The 23,744-nt window shown below is 34.4% G+C and overlaps 1 protein-coding gene across 1 annotated transcript; it reads right to left on the bottom strand.

Moving 5' to 3' along the window:
- On the bottom strand, positions 1–22,209 carry LOC123525093 (versican core protein-like). The gene is made up of 6 exons (XM_045303835.2): positions 21,816–22,209; positions 8,795–8,888; positions 7,404–7,580; positions 4,142–4,218; positions 1,567–1,657; positions 1–1,027 (listed from the first exon to the last, which is right to left on the bottom strand). Exons 1-6 carry the CDS (start codon positions 22,146–22,148, stop codon positions 810–812), a joined length of 990 nt encoding a protein of 329 aa, XP_045159770.2. The 5' UTR covers positions 22,149–22,209; the 3' UTR covers positions 1–809.
- Between the last annotated feature and the right edge of the window lie 1,535 nt (positions 22,210–23,744).

Raw genomic sequence — 23,744 nt, 5'->3', positions numbered from 1 at the left:
TAAAAGTGTTAACATATAAATTAAAGCGTTAAACTTCATATTTTGAAATTCAATAATGTGTGTTTATTATAAAAGTTACATGCTACTCGTATAGTAACAGATCTGCACTTTATTTTAATGCCTCCGGACACCATAATGCCAGACACTTGGTGAGCCAAAATTTAAACGTGTGTCTAAAGTCATCATTATATACTGAATTTGCTGCAAAACGACATTTGCTTATATTTAGAAGTAGCGACAACAACAACAATACCTTTTACGTCAGCCGATATTCAGATTTATTTTCTAAATGAATGAAAAAATAATTTCAGTATTTACACAGTATTTTCAAGCTGAACGAGTTGCTTTTATAACTATTTCATGAGAAATGACTCATAGGTGGAATAATTTGGTTGAAGCTCATTCTTTCTGTAGGTCATCACCTGAACGTCTTAACGCGTGCACGTACATATGTGCAGATAAACAATAGGAGTATGTTGTGAATGTCTGGCAGATTGTAAGAACCGAAAAATAGGATTTGACGAGAGGTGTTGTAAATGTTTATGTACTAAGTCGGTAAGAAACTTTGATATACTCGGCGCTTTTTCAGAATATGTTAAAATGTTAAACTTCATTAAGTCTTCTGTCAAATATTCACAGCAAACATTTATATATATAGTATAACGGAAGCAGAACAAAGAAGTATAATACTGGCTTTAAGACACACTCATGTTTAAACTTCAGGACAAGTATAATTATCAGAGTGTTTCCTAAATTTTGTAACAGTAGGAATTCGTATCAGTATATATATCAGTGCTCTAAGAACTATACTATCCTCTGTGAATTTTAAATTCACAGAGGATAGTAAACTTCTTAGAGCACTGCGCATTGTGCAACTCAAGGTTGTGGTATACCAAGCAGTTTTCATTTTTAATAAAATTTGGCTCTCCATTTCCCCAAAAAGAGGGCTTATCAACAGGTGTCCCATCTGTCCAGATGTAAGTTCCGTCTTTGTCTCCATCATTTGCTCCAAGCCACGTGCTGACTGCTATAAATAGATGTATTACATGTTTATTAAGTATAGTTAAGATCCTAGTTATTACAAATGCATGCATTCTTTGCTACCTGCATATAAATGTAGGAACATATGTAATAAAACAGTTACTGTATAATGAATAGTAATATCATAAAAAATATATAGATATACTTAATATGCACTTCACTTAAAGACTATCGACATTTCTCGGATCTTCCGCAGAAAGAGTAAAGTTTAAGTGCTTTAAGAAACATATTATTCCGAGAAGGACCCCGTTGTTTGTCAGATGTCCACTGTCGGAATCTTATTAAATGAAAAAGGTTTTACTACGTGCAAATATGAAATTTCAGCCAATGAAATCGTTCAATAAACGATTCATCAAAAACATCATTTCATAATTGCGTTCCGGATATGCACCTTAACATCTTTTCTTGCATAACTCTAGAGGTCTGTGCTATATTTACACCTATGATATTATGAATAATTACAGAATTGCAGAGTATTGCCGAGAATATTGACTGGCCCGTTATACCAACCTCAGTTATACTTACTGTCTGTAGAAGACATATTTTTTTTGACGAAATCATGTTCAGGTTCTGTTTTTATGTAAGCCAGATGTCCTCCAAGATTTTCACAGTAAATCTATATATATAAATTGATAAGCAAGTTATAACGTTAATGAACCGAAGAATTTTTATTTGGTTTCCACGTTTTTTTATTTGTGTTGCCCAGACACAGCGAAATTGACACTGTAAAAAAATGTATGATATTTTTAATTTTCTCGTATTTATAATTTTGCTCGGAAAACAGCAAGAAAAAACAGACAACGAAAGGTGACGCTCTTGAACTTTCTTGCAGAGGCTTTCTTCGTTTCCCCAAATAATCAATTTAATACCGTTTCCAACCAATTATTGACTTTTATACTTATTTATATAAATAATCTGGACGTTCAAATTTGGTAACGCCCTGGTTTGTCATTTTGTACAGTATTTCAAGTTTGCATTATATGACTTGATAGACAGTACAATTCGTAAAACGGCAATATCTGTCCTAGTTCTGAACGAAGCATATGTCTGAGCACTTATTTTTTTAGTTAGATCATTTCATATCCAATGGTCATGGTTTCGACGAAAAGGTTTATTAGGAATTATAAGGTTCCTTCATTAATAAACCCTGCCTAACAGCACACACATTAAGCTTAAAAAGACCCTATTGTGTGCGTTATTTGACAGGGTTTGCACGTGCATGAACAGCAGAAACAGTGATTCCAATATGAACCGATTGTACCGAGTATACATGTTGCCATAAATTGAAACAGTAAAGACATACCATTCAGTGATTTGTTAAAATTAGATCGAGATTACTAAGAGTGATATCTTATCAAAATATAAAAAAGGGTCAAACGAAAACGTTTTGTTTGGAATACAATAAAAACGGACAGAGTGAAAATAGTATAGAGCACAGAGCTATTGAGGAACCGCAATGATAGTGATATAAAGTTACATAATCTGGAGTATTTTCCCCGCTATTACAATAAATAGATAAAAGCGTCTATGACAAAATATTTACGGTCTGTTTTAACGATGATGGATGTTCCCAAAGTAAAAAAAACGTGAACGTGGATTTATAACTTTACAAAGATATGTTGAATTTAGAGGAGTTCGTCTGTCTTTTAGTGTTGTTAGATGCCAACAGTTGAAGATCCAAAGGGATTAATGACAGGTGAATCGAACATTTGGTAGCCCCTAAGCTGCCAACTTCAACATAGAAGTGCGCCTTGTTACACACTGGCACTATGTCATAGTGCAAATAGCTTCATCCCACGTCTTGCTTAAGACATCCCGTTAGGTCATCTGGGGTTACACATTATGTCGGTTAGTTAGTTTGTTTTGTTTTGTCAGTTTTCATTTGATTGCGCTGGTAGACGTAGCTGTTTCAAACAATTGCTAATCAATCGTTAGCCCAGTGAAATTTGAATTTTGAGATCTGTTTTCAATTTCAGGTCGATGCCTGGATACAACTGTATTTTTAAAATGGGAATTCAAAAATCATATTTATTATTTACGCCCATTATCATACTGATACTGCTCGTGACTTTCGATTTTATGTCAGTTCGTGCGTTTGAAACCGAAATTAAATAATTAAAAAGCTACTGTTGGTCGCTATTCGCTTCCTTCTATTTCGTTTATATAATTTTTAAAAACTTAGAATTTAATACTGAATATTGTTCAGCAATTACGAATGGTAAAATAACCGCCTTATTGGCAGTTTTTATAATAATCTGTAGAAAATATGTTAGAAAATAAACAGTGACATAAGTTTGTTCTTATTATCTTGCATCACGTCGAAAACCGTCCACTTTCGAATTCCTCGCAAGTGCAGTAAACATCCGAGCACACTTTGCCTGATTTGCTATAGCACAGAATTTAATTTTCAATCTCTTTATCTTCGAGAAGGAGTGAATGATTTAAGTATGGTAGCTTATTTCTGCCACGAGATATCTCGATAATTTGTAAACTTTCCAGGAAATGTGTGCATGTGTCTGAAAACATTTCAGCAATAAATAATATTTCATAGATATTTTTATTTATTTCCTGAAAACGTTTTAGGGCAAAATTTCGCGTTAATGCTTGGAACTGCCACGTAGCCACGAGATGCTCGGTAACTGTCACGATAATATTTAAAAATTTCAAGCAAAGTTGTGCATTTTACTGAAAACATTATCGCAATAAATTATTTTTTCTCGAACTGCTTTTTATTTGCAGGAAACTTAAGGCTACTGCAAAAAATATTGTAAAAAATGTTCAAAATATCACGATAATTTCTGAAAGTATCGAGACAGCTAATCTAGCTAATAAATGGCAGTTGTGGGCACTTACACAAAATAATGTAAATTATCGCAATAATATTTCCAGGAAACCTTCCGCTACTGAGATAATCTTTTCAGAAAACTTCGCTTTATCAAGATAATTTTTTGAAGTATCGCGATAGCTTTCTAGCTATCTCGTGGCAGAAATATGCCACCATATTTAAGGCCGGGATATTTTTAATATTCTCAAATCTGACCTTTTCATACATATATACACATCAGAATCATTACATTAAAATAATTGATTAATTTATTACCTTCCCATCTTGCCATTTTCGTAGAGTTTCGTCCTGTAAATAGCATGAATTTCCATTGCATGTTGTAGCCGCTCCGTCTAAACAAACAAAATGAGCTAGATTATCCGAAACTTGTATACTATTATAATATATTCTCTTGTTCTGCAAAATATTTGTTTAACATTTTTTCATCGACTGGAATTCGATGAATATAATATTCTTTCACTGGTTGCAAGTGCAGATGGGAATATCCGGCTCGAGAGTAACTGTTTAGACGGAAACGAGTCTCCGCGTAAACAGTTTCCCAAGAGTCGGATGTTCCCATCTGCATCTGGAGCTAGTGACAGAATAGTTTGCTTGCACGCCATTAACTAGGAAATACCCCAAGGCAGTACAAAGAAAAAAGAAACGTAATATTTTCTATTCTGTTTTATCATCTACTGTGAAAGGTTATGTTTTTCTCATCAGATAGCTCTAAATGAATCGAGAAATATATTATGAGGAACAAAGAGGAACCATCAAGGTATTTGATTTTAATCCAGTCTTACGTAAAAATAATAAATGTACGGATCTATTATTACATAGATGCAATCCGTTATTTGGCATTGACAGCAAAAGAGACAAATTACACCCAGAGTGTACTTCCTGTATATCGAATTGTAGGGGTTTTCAGTGATTTCACCAGTGCTAGGTAATGTCGGAGTGTAACATGACTCTCATGCTGTAAATGACGTATAACGAATTACATCTACATAGCAGATTCGTGCAGTGATATTTTCTTATGTAAAACCGGATATAGAAATCAAATACCTTGATAACTGCAATATATTTTTCGATTCAAAAATCCCGGCAGATGATAAAACAGACAAGAAAATACTATATTACTGCTATTTGTTTTATGGCTACAAGCAGAAGATTCTATTACTGTCGTTTGTGCAGATGGGATCATCCGTTTATCGGATAAATGTGTTGGCGGTAATTTGGACGCGACTCATTACCGCCTACACATTTACCCTGGAGCTGGATATTTATATCTGCACCCACAACCAGTGAAACAAGAGCTGTTTGTAAACAACGTACGCCCTCATGATGGCTTGACCTTTGACCTCCAAGCCCATTATCAACTTTATAAGCATGAAGTGGCTCTCCAGTAATGGAATGGAAACTGTTTTCAAATTCAGGCCCGTGACATTGACCTTTAGCTTACTGACCCCTAAACAATAGGGCGCTTTACATCATTAAGCCCAATTATGCTATCAAACTTGACGGTTCTTGGTGAAGTGATTCTCAAGTTACCGTGCTGAAATAGCTTTCAATGTTCAGATCCCTTTCACCTTGACCTTTGACCTACTGACCCAAACACAACGGGATAATTTACTCTATAAGCCAAATCATACTATTATGTTTGAAGATTCTAGGTCAAGGGGTTCTGAAGTTATTGAGGGGAACTGTTTAAGATGGTCCATGTGGCATTCACCATATTCTAACACGACCAGCAAATAACCTACATACTTGTAGAGAAAAATCTATCTCGGGTTATTCTGCAATAAACCACTCGCGTGCAATGACGTCATCCGATCCAGGTGCGTAAAAAGTAGTTACCAGTTTTTTTAACACTGTTGATACTAGTATGACGTGTAAGAATCGAAATAATAAGTTCCCAAGTGTGATTTATCGTAGAATAACCCAAGTTTTTCGTTCTTATGCAAAACAATATATCACTCAGGCCTACGGCCTTCGTGATATATTCTTACGCATAAGAACTCAAAACTCAGATTATTCTACGTTAAACCACGTTTGGGAACTTATTATTCTTAAATAACCAACACAATATGGGTCATCTACTTTATATGCTCAATAATGCTACCAAGTTTGAAGAATGCAGGTCAAGTGATTCTTAAGTATTGAACGGAAACTGTTTTTCTCAGTTTCAGGTCCCTCTGACCGTGACGTTTGACTAACTGACCCCAAAACAATAGAGGTCATCTACTTTATAAGCCAAATCATGCTACGTTCGAAGGTTCTGAGTCAAGTGGTTTTCAAGTTATTGGGCGGAAACCGTTTTCAAGTTTCAGGCCCATGTGAACTTTGCTTGTCCTATTGACCCCTGAAAACAATAAGGATCTTCTGCTTGACAAAATCTGAAAAGTAGATCCCTCGGAAGTACCAGCCATGCCATGCTTCTAAGTTTGAAAGTTCTGGTCAAGTTGTTCTCAAGTTATTGGGTGGAGGCCTTTTTCATGTTTAAGGCCCCTTTGACCTTGACCTTAGACCTACTGACTCAAAACAGTTATAGGATTAATAAGTTCGATCATGCTACTAAGTTTGTAGGTTCTGGATCAAATTGTTCTAAAGTTATTTGGCAGAAACCGTTTTCAAGGTTCAGATCGTTGATTTTGACCTTTGACATACTGACTGCAAATAATATGGACTTCATACATTGCATAAGTCCTATCAAACAACAGAATTTAAAGTTCCAGGATCAAGTGGTTCTCTAGTTATAAGTTGGAAATCGTTTTCAATGTTCGGGTACCTGTGACCTTGACCTTTGAACTAGTGACCCTAAAAGAGGATTGATACATCTACCTACTGCATAAGCGTAATCAAATTACCAAGTCTGAAGGTCCTGGATCAAGTGGTTCTCGAGGTATTAGGTTCCTTGTGACCTTGACCTTTAACTTATTGACAAAAAAAAACAATAATAGGGGTCATTTACTTTATAATCCTAATCATGCATGTAATGGGTCAAATGGTTGTCAAGCTATTGGACGGAAACCTTTCACCCTACGGACCGGCCGACCAACGTGACCGACAGGTGCAAAGCTTTATACCCCCGCATCTCCGAGGGGCTTGTGGGGCATAAATTTTTTATAAGCCGATTCCCTAAAATGGTAAAGGAAATATAGCCTTATATCAAACTGAGAAACACGTGTTCACTAACTGAATACATTGTTGGTTCATTTTTAGGTTGTAATGTCACACAAGAAATGCTATATCACTGAACTTATGCCCTCGCGCTGTCTCGGACTGAGTTTATATCATATAAACTGATTTTATAAATATTGCTGGAAAAATTGTTAAAACTGTATTTTGTCTGAATATGTACAAAACATTATTGATATATAGTAAGGGCAGACGTACGTTAAAATATCTTTTTAAATATTTGAATATATATTGTATGGAAAACGCATTCTTCAGGCTTTATTAGGTACAAATATGAAAGCATTATATAACAAGATTCTTATATATCACATTTTTGTGCTGACAAGGACATATACATTACCTGGTACACATTTAATGTCTGTGGAACTCCAAGCACCAGTCTCTTGGCATTCCGCTATACCAGTGCCACCAGACACATCAGTGTACCCGTCTAGACAATAGTACTTGATTTTGTTACCAATAGAAAACATATTTCCACGAACCAATGTAAACTGTTTATTTTCCGGTGGACCACATCCTAAGGTAAATAAATTTTAAAGTCATTCGAATTAGCAATAGGTTTTTGTTGTACAATTTGTTTTGACTATTTATTTTGTAAATGTTATATCATGCCAAAAATAAGGAAAGTGCTGTTTTCTGATTTGCTAATATGTTAAAACAGACAGATTAAGCATGTGCATGCGTCATTATGACATGTGTCGGGTTGTTTATGTCATGAAAAGCAGCAGTATTTCTTTCATCGATACTGATCAATTACAAAGTCTTAACATTAAATATTCTTAAATGTATTTCTGTACTGCATTATATGTCTAACGACACTACAACGATTGAATTCTGAAGGGCGTAGCACTTACATATCCATCACAAACATGACATATAGCCTAAAGTCCATACATCAACATACCGTAACCCTAAGACCAAACAAGAGCTCGTAGAACACGAAATGTCCCATTGATGACCTTTGACCTACTGACCTCAAAATCAACAGGGGTCATCTGCAGGTCATGATCAACTTCCCTATTAGGTTTAGAGATCTTAGGCCCAAGCGTTCTCAAGTTATTGTCCCGGTATGGTTTAACTCTTCCGGGTCACTGTGACCTTGACCTTTGATCTACTAGCCTCAAAACTCTCAGGTGTCATCTGCTGGTCATGATCAACCTCCCTATATTCAGTTTCCTGATCTCAGGCCTAAGCGTTCTCAAGTTATCGTCCGGTAACGGTTTAACTGTTCCAGGTCACTGTGACCTTTGAAATCTGATCTACTGACCTCAAAAATCAATAGAATCATTTGCTTGTCATGACAAACCTTCCTAAGAAGTTTCGTGATCCTAGGTCTAAGTGTTCTCCAGTTATCTGTTTAACTGTTCCGGGTCACTGTGACGTTCACCTTTGACCTACTGATCTCAAAATAAGTGGGGGGGTCTACACACCGACCGGCCGACATCTGCAAAACAATATACCCCTCCTTCGTAGGGGGCATAATGAATGTTATAACATCATTATAATTATTCAGATTAACAACATTGTTTGCATGGACGCCTTTGTAATAATGAGGACAATATATGTTCGTAGTTTTCTTAAGTTTGTCGTAAGAAGCAAATCAACGTGATCAAAGTTCATCTTAGAGCGTCTTACCTCCACGAGTTTTGACATGTAAAATCCATTGTCTCTTATTTACCTGCACTTTGTTTATTTTGGTGTGTTTAGAACGTATCATCAAATTCTATTTACCTGAGCTCTTGCAAATACTGTATTTATCTGCTGGCTGGTCGTTTTTTCTGCACACGCCGTGAGGTTCACACTCACTACAGACCTTGTACGTTTCCTGAAGTAAATTTAAATACTAACATTTACACGATAATATCAGGCCGTTGATACTAGTTTTCACTTGAATTTACATATATATTATACTGTACAGTGAAAACACTTACTCTGAGACAGTAAGGTCATATACTGGAACTGGTCATTCAAAACGTGTAACAGTGAAAGCCCCAGTTAATTAAAAAAATCCCTAAAACTTATATCTAAAGTTTCTTACATTGCATACCTTTACAATTTTGGCAAATAAAGTTTGCCCATATCTTATTTAATATTGTTTTATGTTTCTTATTTTCCCCATACGTAGTTACCCTTGGTGTGAGTTAAGCTGAAAGTAGCAAAAGATGATCGAAACATAAAAACTTTGCTATTGTTGTCAAGTAGTTTGTCAGACAAGAATGTCAATAGGGCAATAGTGAAGTATACAGGCAAAATTGCTGAGTCATTCAGCAGTAGAAATTGTCGTAAAGCAGCGATAACTCCCTTATTTATTAAAAAAACATATGAGTATGGGTACTTTTTTTCTTAGTAAGATCATTTCTCATCTGATAATCACGGTTTTGAGGCAAAATTACATAAAAAGATTTTTTTCAGAACTTTTTTCTTTTTCACTATTTAAATAGGAAAATGGTGCGTAAAAATGGTAGTCGCATAACGGCGGATTCACATAGTCCTCAGTTCTTTTTGCTCTGTAGAGTTATTTTCCTTATTTTCTTTGCAATTATTTTGCTGAAATGACATGACAGCGTTTTCACAATGAAATATAACATGACAGAATTTGTCATGGAAACTTAGTTCATACACCACTACTACAATTTGCGGTCTCATTTTTAGCTGATTTTGCAGTTTGTGTGTTTGACTGAAAATATTTTTCTTCTATCAAACATTACCCCCTCTTTTCTTTTGAGTTTTATTCAGCACTGACAATATTCTTCAAGAAAATGTAGGTCCTGATGTGTGCTGCGGCCACTGGAAATATTTCAATTTTATATAGAATAAAGAAACAGCTATTTAGTGTGTTGTAACTTTATGGACGGCTTGTGTTAATAACAGTGATAGCTGGATCTCAGCATCACACATTATGTTGAATACAATAGTAAAAGGGAACCAACTGTTTATTAGAGCAAGTACTCGTGTACTCGTTGCAAAAAAAAAATGTTCGAATTTGGACCAATAAGAAACAAGTTCCATAAATAGCACCAATCAAAGGACACCTTTGCTAGGACATAGATGGATGACAATGAGTCATTCTGTATCCAGTGACTGAAGTAAACACATCAAGGATTCAACTTATAATTTATCCCAGTACCGTGATAAATGAACTGTTGCAGCTACACTGTCAGGGCAGATAAATATATATAAAAGAAGACGTTTGAGACTAAAGAAGAGTTGCAATATTGTAAGTAGGTTTCGAGCTTTAGGGCCAGCGCACTGCGATTTGACCCATTACATTGTGTAAGAGGCACTTTCCTAGGTCATTTAACTCGTATCCTGACATACATAAAATTGATATACGTATGCTATGTGGTATTGTTGTTATGATATAGATTTCCACGCACTTGCGAATCATATTTTAGTTAAATGCATTCAATTAATGTTCTTATTAAAGGTTTTAATACACTTAATAGCTGTTCCTGTTTATTCTTTATAAAATTCACAGATAAAAATCCAAAGAAAAGCAGAGGTCATGTAGGTATGATGCAGAAAAAAAAATCAGTCAAACACACAAACTGCAAAATTAGCTAAACAATGTGACCCCAAATTGTACTGGTGGCGTATGATCTAAGTATACATGACAAATTTTGTAGTGTAATCATTTTATTATTAAAGTGGTATCTACATGTGAAGCATAGAATCAGCAAAAACTGAAAAGAAAATAAGGAAAATAGCTCTACGGAGCAAACAACTGAGGACTATGTGAATCCGCCATGATGCGACTACCATTTATTTTTTCGCGCCATTTTCTTATTTAATGTCTGTTTGCCTATAAGAAAAACTTTTTTCTCTAAGACTGTGCCAGTTTCATTTGAAATGTATAAACAACCTAAATGCATGAAAAAGTACAAGGTTTTTAGTTTCTAAGGTATTATGGCAATTTCAGTAACGTATGACAAATTTCGGCAAAAATAGCTGTTACTATATATTTTTATTATAACTGTAGCCTATATTTGCCCTGTTTCGTCGTTTTTACTCTTATCTGCATACAAATTATACATTAAAACTGTTAAATATGCTCAATTGTACCCCTAACTACTAGAAATTAGAAATCTTTAGGCTATCAATTTTTTGAGAAAAAAATACTGTACACACTAAACATTGAAAATGTGGTATGTCTGTACTTAATGCAAAATTACAATGAATTTTTCATTTTCTATCAAATTCTAATCAATGTAGACCTTTCCCATCCTCATCTGGCCAGATTTCAACCAATGTTCCCTTATAGGTTACAGCACACTTAATACCTGTTCTTCTTTACTCTATATAAAACTGTTATATTTACAATGGCTGCAGCACACATCATGAACTACTTTAAATATCTGTAAGTTACATTTTCTTGAAGACTATTATCAGTGCTGAATAAAAATCAGACGAAAAGTAGGGGGTCATGCTTGATACAAGAAAAATATTTTCAGTCAAACCATTTTTAGCGTCATTTTCCTATTCAGTGTCTGTATGCATAATTGGCCATTTTGGAATTAGGAAGCCATCTTGAATTTGTTTAAGACTGAAGTTTGTGTGTTTTGAAAAGAAATGTGTGTATCTTCTATGATGCTGGTCGTCTAGAGAAATACTTAAACGGTTTTCCTGTATAATGAGAATTTAAGGGTGGTCATGCAAAACTTCGCTTTCTTAATAAAGACATTGACATTATCATTGGTCGATTCCAGAAATTTGCAATTTCCATTAAATTTTAAAACAAACAAAAATGCATTTTGCACCATGACACTTTTCTGTATTTTTAGTAATTGTAATTGTATAATGCTTTCAGCAAAATTCAATTATTTGTGAGTTTTTCTTTTCCCATATTTTCATTAAAGGCCTTTAATTTTGTTGTTTAAGCAGGAAATCCGTACATGTGATAAAAAGGATATCACATTTGAGTCTTTCCGCATTGAAACACGTTGAATAAAATTGATATTATGATTGGCAGAGCCTCGCATTTTATTATTTAATAAATTCAATATGAAAAGACACTCGTGTAATATCCTTTATTTATTCATTTGTTTTAACTTCAGTCTGCACTTGCATCTCATGTTTCGCAGCAGTTATAAAACAATATAATATATAATGCACATTTGAATTTCAAATGAACGGATCGGATACTTCTAAACAAAATCAATTCGATTGTTGAATAACTGTTTTTGTGAGGAAGAACATGCAATTCATAATTGATAGTAACACAAGAACTTTATAGAAGATATGCACGAGTTGCGATTAGCATGTATAATAATAGTCTCGACATTGCAATTTGAAAGTATGAAAGACGCATTTTTACATAATGATCAATATTTCTGCAAAATCAACAAACTCATAATGAATTTATAGAAATGGTAAATCATCTTTTAAGCACCCCATCCCCCCCCGCCCCTCCCATCCCCCCCCCCCCCAAAAAAAATAACATCACTATCAGCATTTTTCAAAATAATGGAAATTATTTTAGAATTAAAATAATTTAATTTATTTTTCTCAAATTGTTGCTCGTTAATTACCGTTTGCTAGTTTATTAAATTGTCGTCTGTTTTCGTAGATAAACGTGTCATCGATATTGTTACACTTGGCTGATCTGAACTGGTTCCTATTGATACTGGTACCCAGTCGATATAATATTAATACCAATATCTCGTGTAGTTCCCTCACATTTTGCTAGCTACACCGTCGGTAACGTCAAAACTATTTACATGTTTTGATTTATCATTGCAATGCCTCGTGGTCAAAGGCGGGAACTGATATTTCGGAGGAATCCTTGCAACAGAAATATTCTGTAGTATGCTCCTCAGGACAATGGCAAGAGGGATGCTAGGTGCAGATGCTTTAGAAGAGAATGTTGTTGACGGTGTTACCAATCTTCTGCCGGTATGTCGAAAAATAATATCACAGATTTAGTAGATTGTTTGTTGTTCAAACATAGAGCCTTAGGTTTTTTCATAATATTCACGAATGGGGTGTGGCGACGCAAATATATATCTACGCACGCGTCTACAGGCTATCCTTTTGACTCTATTTTGGCATACAATATCAGTAAACTGGGTTTCCCACGGTTATTCAAATTTTACTGTGTATATAACTTTTGATGACATAAGGCAACATGTACTACACTTAGCTCGCAAAATCAAAGGTGTTTTGTATACACAAATTTTTTAATTTGATATAATAGTCGCTATTTTGACAGGCGTCTCTGTTCATAGTCATGATTTCCATGCTTTTTCAGTGTCAATTTAAGGTATAAGGTAGAACTGGAGCAGGTGTCTAACAACAGTTCGTTTTTGTAAACATCATGTTTGTAAAATTAGATGTAGTTTTTGTATCCTAGCTACGATTTTCATATTTTGATATTTATAAGAATTTTGCATGTAGAGAAATATTTGTTTTGAAAACTTCTGGTACGAATGACCTTGTAATAGAACTGTATTTGACATTTCTTTACAAACTTTACGCTCGACAGATGTTTACTTAGCGATTCAGGGTCAGCTTTAATTAAATGTTAAGGCGAGTAGATAATTAGGTATTACAACGGAAATGCACAGTCAAAAGTCCGTATTTTGCAAGGGTTTGGTAGTTAATCTGAATAGTTATTAGCGCATTGAATGTACAGAAAAATATTAAGTTTTTTTTTTGAGAAATCTACTAATGAATTCATCACTTACATTTCAGTATACCAGGTATTCTTACAAAATTGATGAGATATTGCATTATATGTATAACTTCAGAGATCGCGCATTGCGTTAGAAGAACTTATTCATTCACGAGTTATGACGATCAATTTCTTTTACGTCAAAGCACTTCAGCTCCATGGCCTAAGTCAAACAATAATTTATGGGCCATTACATGCTGGTTAAACTAGTTAACATCAGTTTTTATGTATATGTATTATGACTGTAATTTCTGTAATCGTACGTGGTTTATTCGCAAATTTGCTTACGATGTAAAGTGTACAAATTTCAACGCGCATATAAAGTCTTCAAGTAATCTAAAGTCTTCGTCTTTTTGTTCGAGCTTCCTTTCATAAAGGATCACTTCTCAGATTCTGTCAGTTTAGGAAACATAACAGTTGGAACATCTTATCTCTTACACAAACTGTCTTCTAATTTCATTGAATTGCTATGTTCACTTTCAGAGTAATAGTTAAATACGTTTCACTGAATTCAGAATAATCAATACGCAAATTTAAAATAATATTGAAACTGACCGAGTAGCCGGTCCCACTGCTAAATTTCAAGATTTCAGTAAAATGTTTCATTTCACAAAATATTTCAGGTGAATATACAGGAACTCGCCATTTATCATACAATGAACGATCTTATTAACGGTTAATATAAATGGGTTCAATAATTAGGTCACTTCGGATCTCAGTTTACGTCATTCATGCGCAGCAGGTTCAATTTAACCATTTATAAATAGTTTACGTTATGTAGCATAGAAGTATGTCAAAACATTAAATTCACAGGCGAACACAAATTAAAACTTATTTGTAGATACACGAGGACGTTGACATATCAATTAAAGTCGCCTTCATTTGTAACTTAACCAGGTACATAACATTTGAATAGTTTGCTAGATTTTAGAATCTGCATATTATTAAATCAAAGTTGAACACTAATAAATTGTCACATTTCTAAGATTGTACCGGTTCGTCACGATGACAATTTTTACCGGTCAATCTTTACTCGCCGTTTTTGGTCTGACAAAACTATATCATCATACAAGAATTAGGATATTTAACAATGTTATGATTTTTACAAAAAAAAAAAAAAAAAAAAAAAAATCAGTTGGATTTCAGTTTTTTCTGTTACAAACTAAGATTTATAATTTTGTCTTTTGATAGTACCCGGGTGAATATTCCGATTTTGGTATTTATTTTCACCGTCACTGATGACTTGATTTATGATACAGACTTGGATTTACAGCAAACATAACATTGACGGAATTGTTTCCAATCTTAGCGGCGGTTGTGGTTTGGGGATCAGACTTATTAAACAACTGCTGAATAATAAGTAATAAATCTAAAAGCTCTTTTGCCTCAATAGGGCAGTTATAAGTATCTTGTACAAACTATCCTGTAGTTGTCAGATTTTATTGCTTTCCTATATACGCTGAACATGTACCAGGTCGTCACGATGACATTTTTGGTTTAAGTTATTCAGATTCAGATAAGCAGCTCCTGATGTAGATCCATAGAGTTCGAACATTGTTACAATCTTAAATAAAAGTAGCACTTATACCTCGGTTACATACAATACAGCTATTAAATCATTATATATATAAAAAAAAAAATTAAAAAAAAAAAAAAAAAAAAAAATCACTTACCGTTTACCTTAACAATGACCGATATCAACCCATCACATTATTTTCATATAGTGTATGTTGTTTTGTGAAAGACGAATTTAACTTACATTACAGGCTTAAAATCCTACCCCGCTGCTATTCAATTAATTCTGTTGTGTGTATGCAACTATGATTATAATAGGCACGTACCACACTGTTGCACGCAAAACTAATGGTATTTCATATAGAATTATATATAAAATAGACTCTATTTTGACAGGTGTCAATGTTCATAGTCGGGAGTTTCTTGCTTTTTCAGTTACGATTCAAGGTTAAAATGTAGGACGGGAGCAGGGCTTTAAATTAATTTCACAAACTGCACGGGTTTTCATTTACATACGGGTTTCGTCATAAATAAACTGTTAGACGGCTGTCGAAATAATTGTGCTCCCCGAGACAAGCGGGCTCTATCGACAAAGTTTTTAATAAAGGTCAAATGCGACTGCTTCCCGTGCACGATATACGAGGAATACGAGTTGAAAATATGTTAGACTTTGTTTATTGTATCATACTTTGGTTTGTTTACGTGAGCAAACGATTAACATCAAATTGTTCAAGTTTCAGACTTGTCCGTAGTTGAGAACAAATAGCGTATATAAAATTTCAAAACAATGAATATGTATTTATCAAAACCCGTTATTTCAGAATTAAGGAGTAGAAATCGGGTCACAAAAATTTTTCTATGGGCGCAGACAAAATGTCTTCTGTATGTGCATTAATTATCTCAATTAATAGAGAAATGATCGTAAATTCAGGACTTCTACTCGTTAATCTGGAGTAAAATGTCAGTTTTTTCTTTTTTCTGCCGTTTCAGCCAAATCTTTAAAAGGGGAGCTTGTACTGTCTAATTGTTGATGCAAGTTATATCAAAGTCATAGCTTTGGAAGTTGTAAGATTAGATTTAGTAATATATGGCCTACCGCAAGTTAGTTTATTCAGGTGGCAAATTCATTATAATTAGGCTCGATATTGATGCTATGCCACATTTTGTTTCGGTCAGATGGAATACAGTATAAAAAAGTAGGACTACAGTTTTTGGTGATTACTTAAAAGATGCGATTTTTTAAAGAAGAGTTTGAAAGGCCGTAGAATTTTGGCGGATAAATTATAAATTTATTGTGGCGGTAAAATTCTGTCGGCCGTGAGGTGAGCGGATACGGTGTCTGTATGTTTGCATTCAAGTTGCGTACTTTGGGGAATCATATGTTTACCAGTTTGTGTTAACTGGATAGTAAAAGGTTTTGCCCTAGTACTTGGCAATTCCTAGTGTTGCGTGTGTGTTGCGTATGTTGCGTATGTTGCGTCGCTCTCAGTGGTGTCACTTTACCTTGCCTTGCCTTGCCTTTCATTGACTCGTGTTGCGGTTTCGCTCATTCTCGGTGAAACCCGAAATGGGTGGAATGGTAGCTCGACGTTCAATTGAAATTGTTGTGTGTTTGCATTTGAGTGATACCTGTTATAAAGTGCAAAGTGTCTTGTGTTGCTTTGCCTTTGAGTGACACCTGTTACAAAGTACAAAGTGTCTTGCGTTACTTTGCGTTGTTTGAGTGATACCTGTTACAAAGTACAAAGTGTCTTGCATTGCTTTGCCTTGTGGTCCGTTGTGTTATATTGCTCGCTTTACATTGGCTAGGGTTGTGCATTTGACCGCATCCCGGTGACACCCGGGCTGGGTTGGATTCACAATTCGAAGTCGATGGATTGCGCAGTTGCGTTGTTTTTGCAAGCCTTGGGTTGGTGCGTCTGTTCTCCTCTCGGTCGACGGATTTTGCTGTGCTTTTAACGACTCTACACGGTGAGACCCTTGTTGAGTCATGAGCGGCCGATCAACTCCCAATATTGTCAATATACTTTTACTGAATTTAATTAATTATTACAAAATGTATTATGCGTATGTTTAACTATCGTTGTAAGTATCAATGCATATTCTTGATGAATAAAGAGTGTTGTATGAGATAATTGGTTTTTATTTTGAGTAATAAAATAATGGAAATTATTTTAGAATTAAAATAATTTAATTTATTTTTTCTCAATTGTTGCTCGTTAATTACCGTCTGCTAGTTTATTAAATGGTCGTCTGTTTCGTAGATAAACGTGTCATCGATATTGTTACACTTGGCTGATCTGAACTGGTTCCCATTGATACTGGTACCCAGTCGATATAATATAAATACCAATATCTCGTGCAGTTCCCTCACATTTGCTAGCTACACCGTCGGTAACGTCAAAACTACCCGCCCGCACACCCTGTATTTATAGGAAACTTTCGAAACATAGAGTTTTGCATCTTAATTTCGGGCTAGTATTGTAGTTTTAACAACTTGCTAGAATACTTTGTCAGTATTTTATATACACTTTACTGATCTATTTATGTTGATCTTACATCATCTGTGGAATGTTTTATGAAATTGGTTCAAAGTTGTAAAGGAAATTTGCATAAAGTCCATCTATTTAACAATAGCTAACGTTGATGTTCTTGTTCCAGTTAATTGTTATTGTCCACCGGTCTTGACGACTGAGTTGTTAGGTACTGCCGTCTTTTTACTTACAATTGCAGGGTTAAACCGTGCCAAAGTAAATTGATGAGGGTGATATACCGGAGAGCAATAACACTGCAGGAGATAACACATCCAGCCATCAAAATGTATGACGGGGCTAGATGTCATCTTGTGACGTGACCAAGGACTTCCAAATGTGAGATGTTCATACCGTGTTATGAAGAAAAAACTGAGACATTTTGATGCAGTGTATATAAATTTTGTTATTTAAGAAAACGGTTCAGCATGGGCGTGACTATATTTGTATAAGACTCTCCAGTATAATTTGAAAGATTTTATACTTCTTTAAAAAGGCACGGGATAGTTGATTGATATTAATATACGTATTTCTAGTATTAAAATATATAAACTAAATGTACAAGAAGACAATAGTGAAGTAATAAAATTATTAGAATAAGTGTCACTTTTTAAGTTAAATGTGTCGTATTGACATGAAATTCAAGGACAGGAAAATAATTATAGGAAGTATTGACTGTCGTAAATATTATTTCATGTGAACTTAAAAACTTTGTGATCACAGATGGATATCACTAAGAAAATTCTGCTATTATTTGTGGTAACAATTATTATGTAGGACACTGGCTTTTTAACTGTGACATTTGATAGACCTTAATATTAGTTTTTCTTCATCTTGTCATAATACTATATGTAAAAGGTGTTTATTTATAATACTGGCTTGATGGATATTGTCGCTCATAATATGTTGGCGGTAAAGTTCTGTCGGCCGTGTGGTGAGCGGATACGGTGTCTGTATGTTTGTATTCAAGTTGCGTACTTTGAGGTATCATATGTTTACCAGTTTGTGTTAACTGGATAGTAAAAGGGTTTGCCCTAGTACTTGGCAATTCCTAGTGTTGTGTGTGTTGCGTATGTTGCGTATGTTGCGTTGCTCTCAGTGGTGTCACTTTGCCTTGCCTTGCCTTGCCTTTCATTGACTCGTGTTGCGGTTTCGCTCATTCTCGGTGAAACCCGAAATGGGTGGAATGGTAGCTCGACGTTCAATTGAAATTGTTGTGTGTTTGCATTTGAGTGATACCTGTTATAAAGTGCAAAGTGTCTTGGTTGCTTTTCCTTTGAGTGACACCTAGTTACAAAGTACAAGTGTCTTGCGTTAATTTGCGTTGTTTGAGTGATACCCGTTACAAAGTACAAAGTGTCTTGCATTGCTTTGCTTGTGGTCCGTTGTGTTATATTGCCTCGCTTTACATTGGCTAGGGTTGTGCATTTGACCGCATCCGGTGACACCCGGGCTGGGTTGGATTCACAATTCGAAGTTCGATGGATTGCGCAGTTGCGTTGTTTTTGCAAGCCTTGGGTTGGTGCGTCTGTTCTCCTCTCGGTCGACGGATTTTGCTGTGCTTTTAACGACTCTACACGGTGAGACCCTTGTTGAGTCATGAGCGGCCGATCAACTCCCAATATTGTCAATATACTTTTACTGAATTTAATTAAATTATTACAAAATGTATTATGCCTATGTTTAACTATCGTTGTAAGTATCAATGCATATTCTTGATGAATAAAGAGTGTTGTATGAGATAATTGGTTTTTATTTTGAGTAATAAAATAAAATTGTTTCGCAAATATACTTTCAGTGATATGTAACAATTTCACACTCTACTAAGACGAATAAATATTGTTAATGACAGACATTGTCTTACGGGATTCAGAAAAATCCTGGTCAAATGTTATTGCCTATGGGAAACAGCATTGTGTACGACATTGGTATGAAAATATGTATAAAATTATTTCGCGGTAAAACTGAGAACTTCAAATTATCATGGAATATATTAGAATAGTCACCTTCTGAAAATTATTTGTCCAAGTTGAGATTAAATTTTAAACTAGAAAGCAAACCACGTGTTTACCTACTGAATTCATTTTTAAACTTGTAGTTTGAAAATCGTAACTTGAAAGCTGGTGAAACAGTTATTTCATACATTTTGATGAATGGATTGGGTATTTGCGCCGATAACCGGTTCAAACTCCCAAGTGATGCTTTGGCCACTGGCTGTTTAAAGGCTTGTTTTTCCCAAAATGCGTGTTGTGTTTTATTTGCGTTTTTTATATATTTTACTTTCTTCAAATATTTTGCGTGCTTTTTTAGATTGCAATTATTTCTAAAGACTCTGTTCTTGATGTTTCTTTTACTGCTCGAACTATTTTCTTGTTTTCACTGATATTAAGCGAATGAATACAAAAGATATTTTTTCGAGAGATCAATCAGCAGCATGCATCTCTAAAAAAGAAATTTCAAATAAAATCTAAAAGAATCTTATTTTGAAACATTGCAAACGCTACAAAGCAAAATTAATTCCTTTTATGAGATAAAATCAAATGTATAACACAACACATGCCAAAGGACCCGGTCCAAGCGGAATTCTTAAAAATTGATACCGTTAAAGAACTCCTTGATAATCAAAGGATAAAAAATATAACAAATAAAAGTAGATCCCTCGGAAGCATAGAGAACAAAGCAAACAGTGAAAATTCCAGACTCGGTTTGATTGAGATCTGAGTTTTCTCTTGCAAATGTTTTCTCAATTAAAGCTACCAGTTTGTTTTAAATAAGATTATGCGATAAATAAGAGAAGAGAAGAAAAGTCGAACGTACTTATATTCGAATATTTGAAGTGTTTGTTTATCAACTTTTTGATAACATCTCTTTCTTGATGGACCAAACGAGATTAACCCTCGAGTTCTCATATACCTTGGAGCAATACGTCTGCATGTGGTCTTGTATTGCAGTCAGACAAGAAGTTAAAAGTAGAGAAATATTTTTTTAGTGCAGAAGGTTGAATTTGCAACGAATTGAACTTTATATGGAGTTTTGTGTAGTTTAGGGATCCAATAAAGAGTAGGGAGCTTCATCTGTTCAATTTATACATTGATCTACATGACATTGTACAATATTGTTCTCATCTTATAGCTAAAACTGATAATAACTTCTCGAATGTTTCAGTTCATTTTGTAATATTTTTGAGAAGTAAATGCGTCGTATAATAATCATTCTAACACGACCCGCAGCAACTGCTATATAAACATATAGCGAAATCGCCTATACATGAATCTACGATAAAATATGGTTGGCTGGTACATTTCACTCCCTTACGATTGTGACATAAGATATTCTACTTCTGTTCTATTACATACAAATTATTTTAGGGCCAAACGGTTGAAAACAACATTTCAAAAATATAATTCTGAATAAAAGTCATACTGACTTATAACGCGTTTTGATCTCTACGAGCGAATTCAATTAGCTCAATTATAATTCGGCGGTGACGTCAAAAATGTATGACATAAACTTTGACGTCATAATGATGTGACGTCATAAAAAGTTAAGCTCGTAACTCGTATCTCAGGGTCAACTAACATAATTTGATGATTCTGTTCATAAATAGTCTGCGAGCTGTTGAATTACTAATTTATAAATACTTCTCAAAATTCTGATAAAAAAGAAACATATATCTATACGTTCCATTGGCTATGCAACACTTCCTAACCTTGGGGGTAAATTGTAACAGCATATGACCCGAATGACGTATTACGCTGAAAATGTAGTACTGCGCCCTCATGATATAATTCCTTAGCATCTGAACGACAAATCACTGGATGAGATATATTATTTTTTAAATAAGATATGGGCAGTCGTTCGGATGCGAATAATTAAATCACTCGTGCTGCGCACTCGTGATTTAGCCTAATTATTACGCATCCTAACTCCTGACCATATTTTATTAACTGATAAAATAAAGGAACAGATTTATTATTTCTTAATTGAAGCCTTGTCTGCAGGAGTAAAAACAAAATTCGTAACTATTAATTCATACCAAATTCCAGTCCTTCTTCTTTCCAAGTATGTAACCTTTTTTCTTCTCTATTCTGTCATCAGGACTCGACTCGGAAGATTCTTGACTATTCCTTACACCAATAAGAAAGCATGCATCAGCATCAACATTAAAGTTGATGTATTCACACATTTTCTTTGCCTTGCAACTTTCTACACAGTGACCAATCCCCTGGCTTAGAATTGTTTCAAAAATGAATGTTTTCGCAGAATAATCAGAGTCAGTTTTTATCCATTTTGAGAAATGCGTCTTATCCGCCAAACACCCGTTCCAAATTAGGAACATGAAAATCAAAATACATCTAAAAACACACATTTTGCCACCGATTCCAGCAAAATACTTTTCATGTTCATTCACTTTCCGAAACCCGTGGCTAAATCTGCTCCCGTTAGTTTTCTGCCAATATATTCGTTATTCTCTAGGTATTTATACAGTCTAGACAATGGTCATAAATATTAAATGAAGGCAGTGTTATGAAATAAAGTGAATTGAATTATGATTGTTAATTTTATACGACATAACTTCGCTATCAAAATATAATACAAAGGGAAGTTTTCATTCCAGAATTGAATTGTTGATCAGTGCCATCCCAAACAAAATCACAGAGGCTCAAGGAAAAGAAGACAAGTTATGCAACTAAAGAATAAAAGAAAATACTCACGAAAATATATATCTGAAACAATTTCACTATTGGTTTCAGACATGGCTTAGTTTTTTTTAAACAAAAAGATGAATATTCAATTTTTAGGGCAATAACTTGTGAAAACAAAGAATTATTCACTTAAATTTAAGACGGTATAAAACACATTATATTTTTTTCGCTTAAATCTTTTAAAAGTTTGTATCTTATTTATAAAGTAAACTGTTCTCTGCAAGTAACTGCGAACATTCTCACATGAATCAGAGGTGGAGTGCGAATGATTTCAGACACAATGTCTTTTATCAAACTTTCGCGAAAAAAGATAATATAAAACTGTTCATGCAACTTTTGACTACAAAAAGATATACATGTAGGGTATATATCAACAAGCAGCTTTTGGACTATATATTGCAGGCGTAGACAGTCACAATGTTATCAAACAAATACAGAAATTAGCATGTCACTTGCAGATAGTTTTCAAAATATGGAAATATGGTTATCCTTAATTTCTCTTTAGATGTTTAGATGTGAGATAATCGAGGATGTGTGACTACTGAAAGAAAGTCCGTGTGAAATACTTATCTATACTTGTTCCATGTTTTTTGGATGAAGCACTATATTTAGTTTCAAAGATTTTTAGACATTTGCATTCTTTATTGAAAGACCCTCACATTTTTAATTACCGGATATCGTCAATTTTAGAGCGATGCTTACAGCTTAGGGCCACTTCGTGTTTTACTGGCTTTTGTACAATATCAAAGGCTTGAAGAAGTCGTTTTAGATTTCTTTCCAATTTTACGACCTTACATTTTTTATCGTGCCCCCTTCTGCCACAGCACATACATTGCATACAGTTTAATTTGAACTGTAATACTGTTCCATCAAACGGTCGAACAGTGAATACTATGTACACGCAGCAAACGTTTTAGTACAGAGGGACACTCCTGATTGTGGGCCTTGATCAGAAATCAATGATGAGAAAGAAATTGTATTCATTTTAGATGAAACAACAAAATCTATGATCACTTTTGTTCTGTCTATTTAAAGACCTGCCTACTTTTACCCACATATAAACTTCGTAAAATTCCCTCTGATAATACAGGTAAAATACAAAATTGAACCTTGAATTAATGTGTTTTCACAACTTCATCTGCAGACGTATTCTGTAAATCATTTTTTTTTCAGTACAGTTAAAGATCTTAGATAAATAACGTTTACACTGTAGAAGCAAAATGTGATCTACACGTATTTAAATACACCAAGTGTATTTA

Source organism: Mercenaria mercenaria, chromosome 3 (genome assembly GCF_021730395.1).
Source record: "Mercenaria mercenaria strain notata chromosome 3, MADL_Memer_1, whole genome shotgun sequence".
Taxonomy (NCBI): Eukaryota; Metazoa; Mollusca; class Bivalvia; order Venerida; family Veneridae; genus Mercenaria; species Mercenaria mercenaria.
This window is presented reverse-complemented; position numbering and strand designations above follow the sequence as displayed.